General features: G+C 37.3%; 1 protein-coding gene across 1 annotated transcript; it reads left to right on the forward strand.

The window, feature by feature from the left end:
- Positions 1-1492: 1492 nt before the first annotated feature.
- Positions 1493-3405, forward strand: LOC132601320 (uncharacterized). Its single transcript, XM_060314421.1, has 6 exons — positions 1493-1835; positions 1908-2146; positions 2219-2422; positions 2620-2712; positions 2792-2899; positions 2995-3405. Exons 1-6 carry the CDS (start codon positions 1493-1495, stop codon positions 3403-3405), a joined length of 1398 nt encoding a protein of 465 aa, XP_060170404.1.
- The last annotated feature ends 4471 nt before the right edge of the window (positions 3406-7876 follow it).

Here is a 7876-nt window from a genome sequence, read left to right on the forward strand (position 1 = left end):
GCATTCATGCACTCATTATGATCCCATAGGTTCCTACTTGTATATGTGGTTTTTTTTTTGTGCAAGTTCTGGAAATAGAACAAGTTTATGGTGTCCTAGAGACTCTACTGTTAGTCTGTCAAACTTGCTATATGCTGAGGTGATTTTGAAGAGCTAAAAATGACTAAAGCTGATTACAGCAAACCTTGATTGAAACCTGGAATGCTTGTTAAACCTACTGACCTGTCTTGAAGTTGTGTTTGAAAAGTTTAGAACTTGTTTGAAATGGCTTAAAACTCTGTGGTTAAGTCTGTCTTGATTATTCTATATGTCTTCTTAGAACCATGCTTGATCCCACATCTGTGTTTGGGCTTCTTAGAACAGTGTAGGAGCAGACTTGAGGTAGATTCCAATATCCTGCAAAATATAAGTTATCCATGTGAGTTCAGCTGTTGTAGCAGCTAAGGCTTTATATTCAGCCTCTGCACTTGTACATATCTTAGTATCCTCTTGACAGCCTAAAAGTGCACAGAGTTGGGATTCTGCATGAACTGCTAAACATCACTAGGGATATAGCATGGCATCTAGATGTTGGTGTTGTGATCACCTTAGACTGGAAACATTGGCTCATGTTTTTCATTTGATAATTAGATAGGACTAGGGGATCTATATTTTGTAATACCACCTGACTTTTGGTGTAATGAGGATATCAATAGCAGAATGTGGCATGGAAAATGGGAAAAACAGAAACTAAAGGGATGTTTATATGAAGATTTAGCTCAATACATATTGGATAATATCAAGCCTCCTAAGCAGCAAATAGAGATAGATAAACAAATATGAAGACAAGATACCAAGGGATAGATAAACAAATATGAATACTAAATTATGTTATTTGGAGAATGGGATATAGCATGGTATCTAGATGTTGGTGTTGTGATCACCTTAGACTGGAAATATTGGCTCATGGTTTCTTCTGATAGAGTACCAGAAATCCAACTTCTCAGCAACACATCAGGTAATGAGATGGTGCAAATAAGAGGCTGAAAGAGTGTTAGGAGTTGATGCCATTTTTTTTTGGGACTGAGTTTTAATAACCAGAGATTTTCAGTAGCGGAAGAAGAGCTTAAAGCTCTGATTCCATGAGAAATCTGAGGCTATGCAGAAATGCTTTGTATTCACTGATAATACTTACAGATGCAGTGGTAGTGTATTTATACACATGCACCACTCGTATAGCACACTTCTAATGCATGAAGGAAACTAGTCTATGATAGAGTTATACATTTAACTAAACTCTAATACTTAAGCTTATCACAACTACTTAACAATAACAATAATAAGATTGTACTTATCCTAAGTAACCTTATCATGATCAGTGATATTATCATGATCTTCAACATCTTCATCATGTGTTATATCAGATTTTTAATAATATGTATCATGCTTATTATTTTGGTCCTCCAGATTTTCTCACTTGTTCAGTCTTAGATTTACACAGATCTGGATAGTCATGAATCAACAAGGGCCTTCAACAAGAAGCAAAAGAGCTCAAACCAGAGCATATGCTAAACCTGGTTCATTGTCATCCTTGGCAAATAAAAAACGGCAGTTATTAACCACAAACGAAACTGTTCAAGCTATAAGGTCAGAGAGAGATCATCTGCTAGAATTAATTGGAGAACAGCAGCCAGTAGCACCACAAGCTAACCAAAATGAGCAACTTGAAGAAGAGCAACATGTAGAGGAGCAACAGCCCGTCGCGGAGCAACAGCCCGTCGAGGAGCAACAGCCCGTCGAGGACGAAATGCAAATGGATTCTACAATTCCTCCCACAAATGAACAATGTGAAGAAGGTAACACATAGCTTATGAACTTATTAAATTCATCCATGACTTCTAATTTCTTACATTTTCTTTTAACTTTAGGCCCTTCGACTCAGAAAAGAAAAAGAGGCAGAACGCAAATGCATAGTGTGCATAGCCGACATGAGCATAAATTGATCCTACTGAATAGGCTCAATCAACCTATTGGTCCTACTGAAGATGTTGTAATAGAGTTTGGCAGCTTCCTTGGTACATTAGCGAGGATTGCGACCCTTTGCCCATTTGATATACTTGATTGGAGGAAAATAGACACAAAAGATGATTTATGGATATATACCAAGGTTTGAAGTTTCCAATATTTAAGTATCTGTTAAAAGTATTGTTTATGCTAACAAAATGACACAAAATTGTAGGAGAAATATGATATTCCTGAAGCTGGCAAAAAGTGGACTTTGAATGCAATTCATGCTGCTTGGAGAAGGCATAAAAGTGACTTGAAGAAACTTTGTTACAAACCAAGAGTTACTGATGAAATCATAATGGCAAAAAGGCCAGGTCATATTCCGGAATGTCAATTTAAAGAGCTCCTCGAATATTGGAAGTCTGAGAAATTCCAGGTAAAATATATTTCCAGAATACATTTGTCTTCTCTGGTGCAAGTGTCCTCCTGTCTCTCTGTCTTCTCTTTCGTTGCTGCGATATGGCTGTCGTTGTAGGTTTTTTTTACCTTTCTCTTCTCTGCTGCAGTATCGCTATTGCTACTGCTTTCTTTTTTCATGTAATTTCTCTTCTTATCTTCTTGTCTCTGTTGCAGAAAATGTCTAAAACAAATGCTGAAAATCGGAAGAAGTTGTTGAATCCGCACACAGTCGGCAAAACAAGTTTCGCTTTAGTCCGCAATAAATTGGTGTGTTCTCTTATTTTTTTTAATTAAGTCTTAACCTGTCATTTTAAGCGATTGTTTATATCCATTTTGATGTGACTAGGAAAAAACCAAGGGAAATGTATCACTTAAGGAGATCTTTGTGGAAACAAGAGCAAGGAAACCCGGGCGCTTGTACAAGGAGTCAAATGAAGACACAACTAGTAAAATTGTATGTATATTATGTATTGCAAGTTTTTATTGAAATCTATTATTTATTGTTAGTTTTTGTTTGATTGAGTGCGGTTGTTGGATTTTCTTTGTTAGGCTGAAATGGAGGAAATTGAAACACAACTAAGCGCAGATGGTAGTCAGCCTGTTGATGCATACTCAGCCGTTATGGGTCCAGAACATCCGGGACGTCTAAGACTATATGGACGGGGGGTTACAAAGACTTCTTTGAAAGGAAAAGCTGGAACTTTTGAACCAACTTCAAATGCCACAAATGATGTAGTGCAAGAAATGCAAGAAAGGATCCAAAAAATGGAGGAACAAATGGAGGAACTAAAGAGAACTATACGAGCAGAAGTTACTGCAGAAGTTACTGCAGACATTACTGCAAAAGTAATTGAAAAACTCCAACGTGCAGGATTAATTAGTCCAGACATGCTAGCAGCATTGTGTGCTCCTTCACCGGGAGAAGCTACGTCTGCCCCACAAGTAGATAGCAACAATTAAGGTTAGTCTCACTTCTTCTCTGTTGCGATATAGCTGACTTATATTGGTTCTACAAATGGCTATACAATGAACATGGTAAAATTAAACTAAAACTTAAAAAAAAAAAAGTTGCTGATAAGTTGCATGCACATCTGTGTGTTGCTGTATATATATCCTGCAAACTAAAAAGGATAAATTATAGCATTTTTTTTATAATTCCAAGACTGTAGAAAAGGAAATATGAAGTGTATTTTCTTAGAGGGGACCTCATATAAGATCTGCTATAAATGAAGTTAACTGATTTTCTTGATAGTTCAGTGTTTTTAAGTATCTAAATAGTCATCATGTTTTTAATATTATGTTTAAGAAGAATGGCATGTATTATTTGGTCTAACCTGAATGTGTAGTACTATTTGCGCATCTTAAAGTTTTCGATTCTATGTGTTGTTGTTAGAATAGCTACTAACTATGATAATATGCCTATCACTCCCTCCTTTATTAGCTGGTGCTGCTGCTGCTGGCCACAAACAGCTTGTTTGGCTGGTGTTGCTGCTGCTGGCCAGCTGCTGATGGCTGCAGCTGTTACGGCTGCTGGCTGCTGCTGCTGGCCGCGGCTGCTGCGGCTGCTCGTTGTGGCTGCTGGCTGAGCGGAGAAATATTCATATATCATCCATTCTCTAATTTTTCAACATTTGATTATACCAGAGATATGGCTGTCCAGTACATTAGGGTGTGTGGTTGAATAAGGTTGTCGATCAAGTGAACACTAATACCTCTGCTGCTGGCCAGCTGCTGATGGCTGCAGCTGTTGCGGCTGCTGGCTGCTGCTGCGGCTGCTGGCTGCTGCTGCTGGCCGCGGCTGCTGCGGCTCCTCGCTGTGGCTGCTGGCTGAGCGGAGAAATATTCATATATCATCCATTCTCTAATTTTGCAACCTTTGATTATACCAGAGATATGGCTGTCCAGTACATTAGGGGGTGTGTTTGAATAAGGTTGTCGATCAAGTGAACACTAATACCTTTGAATATGACTAAGAGTATATTCATTTCTAGTCTTGTCATCATTAGTATGTATGCATTGTAGAGATTAAATTCTTTTATGAAAGCTTTTCTAAATCATTTTTCCTTATCATTTTTTTTATAGGTGGTGAAATTGAACAAGGGCATGAAAGAAGTGAAGATACATGATCGACTAAGGAGGATTGGGTTAATTTTTGGGAAAATTGAAGACTTGTGTGTTCCACCTCTTGAATGGTCAAACATTATCTTGATATTTTGCTTTTATGTATATTACTTGACCTCTTGGATTATTATTTTGGTATGATCGATGTTGGATCTTCTATTAGTATTTTGGTATGATCGATGTTGGATCTTGTATTAGTATTTTGGTATGACGTCGGATCTTGAATTATTATATTGGTATATATGATGTCGAATCTTAGATTATTATTTTGGTATGATGTTGGATCTTGAATTATTATTTCGTTGTGATGTCGGATCTTGAATTATTATTTTAGTGATATCGGAAATATGTGTGGTCTATATTGTGTTAACCCTCTATAGTCTGTTGCAGTAGCACCATAATATCCGTTGCAGTAGCACCATAATACTTGTTGCAGTAGCACCACAATAACTGTCACGGTAGCCCCATAATATATGTTGCGATAGACCTACAATAACCGTTGCAGCAGAATTATAATAATTGTTTCAATAGTCCTAAAAATAATCGTTGCAATATTAAATAGCCGTTGCATTAGCTCTATAACGACCGTTGCAATAGGAAGAAGTAGTAGTTGAATAGTCAGAAATGAGCGTTGCAATAGCGTTGAATAACCGATGCAAAAATCTATATTGCAACGGTTCATATCTGTTCCCGTAGACACATAACTGTTGCAATGATCGTGAAGAGCAAACCGTTGCAATAGGATAATCTATTGCAACGGTTTTGGAAACCGTCACAATTAACCGTCACAATAGACCTATTGTAACGCAAGCTGTTGTAACAGTACCTAAAACCGTTGCAGTATCAATATAGCAACGGAAAAACAAGCTACTGCATCGGTAACCGCACCGTTACCATAGACCAAATTTCTAGTAGTGACGTAAGAATGAAACGATATGAACCTTGGGGTAAATTCTATTCCCTAGTTTCATGTATGACTTATGATTCTATATTTCATTAAGGTTATTGTCATGTGCCTACAATATGATTGACTAATGAATAATGCATGAAAGTTCCTATACTTAAAGAATTGCACAACTAGAGACACACTTGACTTTCAAAAGCTATACCATGTTGAAGTGATATACGTACATGAAATCTGAAACGTTTCTTGTAATAGTTTGTTATGAGACTTAAGATGAACTGAATATGAATATTATTTTGACACTTTAGAGCTGGTTAGTTGCTTATCCATTGAGTCTCAAAAAGATGAATTGCATATATGTGGTTGCCTATTATTCTGCTCGTGCTTACCGCTATATCCTTCACTGAGTCCCGGGCCAGGATACGTTTTCATGCGCATGTTTACTATATTATTCACCGAGTCCCTCATTAAAGGGCCGGGACACGTTATATATATATATATGATGGTATGATGATGATATGATGATATAATGATATGATGATGATATGACGATATGATGATATGATGATGTGGAGATGGTGGCCAGGAGGGCATATATATATTCCTTATTACCGAGTCCCTCATTAAAGGGCCGGGACACGTACATGTTTATGTTTATGTTTATGATGCTATGATTATAAATATCGAGTCCCTCATTAAAGGGCCGGGACACGTTATATATGTTATATACAGAATGACTATGCAGCTTTGATTACGAAACTATATAAGGACATTGATATGAGAACGATACAGATGAAATATGTTCAAAGGCAAGTTTTATGAAATTCTGGTTGTTGCATTGAATCCTATATACCTTGTCTCAATATAAGTCTATTACTATGTTTCAAGCTTTACATACTCAGTACATATTCCGTACTGACCCCCTTTCTTCGGGGTGCCGCGTTCATGCCCGCAGGTACAGACGCTCGTTTCGGAGATCCGCCAGCTTAGGACACTATTTCAGCTATTTTGGACTGCTCCTTTGTTCCGGAGCTAGCTTGTGGTATAACTCCCTTAAGTTGTGTTCGTATGTGTTTATTTGGGTACGGCGGGGCCCTGTCCTTCCATATAATACGGTCATTACTCTTAGAGGTCTGTGGACATCGGTGTGGGTCTGTTTGTAGTTGTTGATGCGTTTTATGTCTATGACTTATGTTTGGGGCATACCCATTCGTAATGGCAGCCTTGTCGGCTTGCATATATATGTATGTTTGTTATGTTGTATATCGTGGCAGCCTTGTCGGCTTGCGTAGGAATATATATCTATGTTGTTGTTTAAAAGTGCAACTCCTCAGGAGACAGGTGCATAAGACATACAAAACTTGGACAGATTTAAAATAACACCCTATCTTTTTATATAAAAATGAGATCATGACATGCTAATTGTAAATGACTATAGTTAACAGATAATATGAGTGTCCAACCCAGGCACGAGTCACGGCCTACGGGGTTGGGTCGTGACAAAAATCATAACCTTTATTTTGGAAAAGTATAGACATTTTAGAAAACATTTACGGATTATTAGGAAGGGAATCATGCCTTAGAATCATAAACGCTTAACTTTTGAAAATAAGGAAAATATGGAAGCAATTATGAAATCATAGCATCGGAATCATGCCTTGAAAAAAAGGGACGAGCCTTAACATACCTGTTCCGCGTCCTATTAGCTACGCTTAATTGTCCAAGCTCGCTACCGCTAGTCTACATTCAAGAAGATTGAAACTATCATTAGATTCATCACCATATACTTGTCTTAATCCTTCAAATAAATTCACTTATGATCTGCCGAAATTTCGGCAGCATCTCCCCTGCAAATATACCATCCCCGAGAATCTAACTCGGCCCAAATCATCAACCACCATACCATCAATCATACCAATAACATCAACAATCAATTCAAGACGCATTCTAATATTAACAACCTTTGTCATACAATTCAATGACATTTCATTTATATTCAATTCAATTCATATAATATTCAAAACAATTCAATCAACATACTACTTCATCCAACACCTTCCAAATTCAACAAGAACAATAACAACTTAATTCTTCTTTCAAATTCAATCACAACAACCCAACTTACAATCTTCCAATTCAATAAAATCAACGCATTTCTCACCTCCAAATTCATGCATTATATCTACGACCGCATGCTAACAACATTATCTTCACCACACAAGAAACCATGCTAATATTATATTAACTTCTCCAAAAATCTCACAATGAGTTCAAATTCATTTCAAGTCATCAAACCTTCATTTTACATCATGGAATCCACAACACAACAATCAACTACTCAATCAAATTAATTCACCACTTCTACACAACACTTATGCCATTCGGCCACCACCCACATCCACATAT

Source organism: Lycium barbarum, chromosome 7 (genome assembly GCF_019175385.1).
Source record: "Lycium barbarum isolate Lr01 chromosome 7, ASM1917538v2, whole genome shotgun sequence".
NCBI lineage: Eukaryota > Viridiplantae > Streptophyta > Magnoliopsida > Solanales > Solanaceae > Lycium > Lycium barbarum.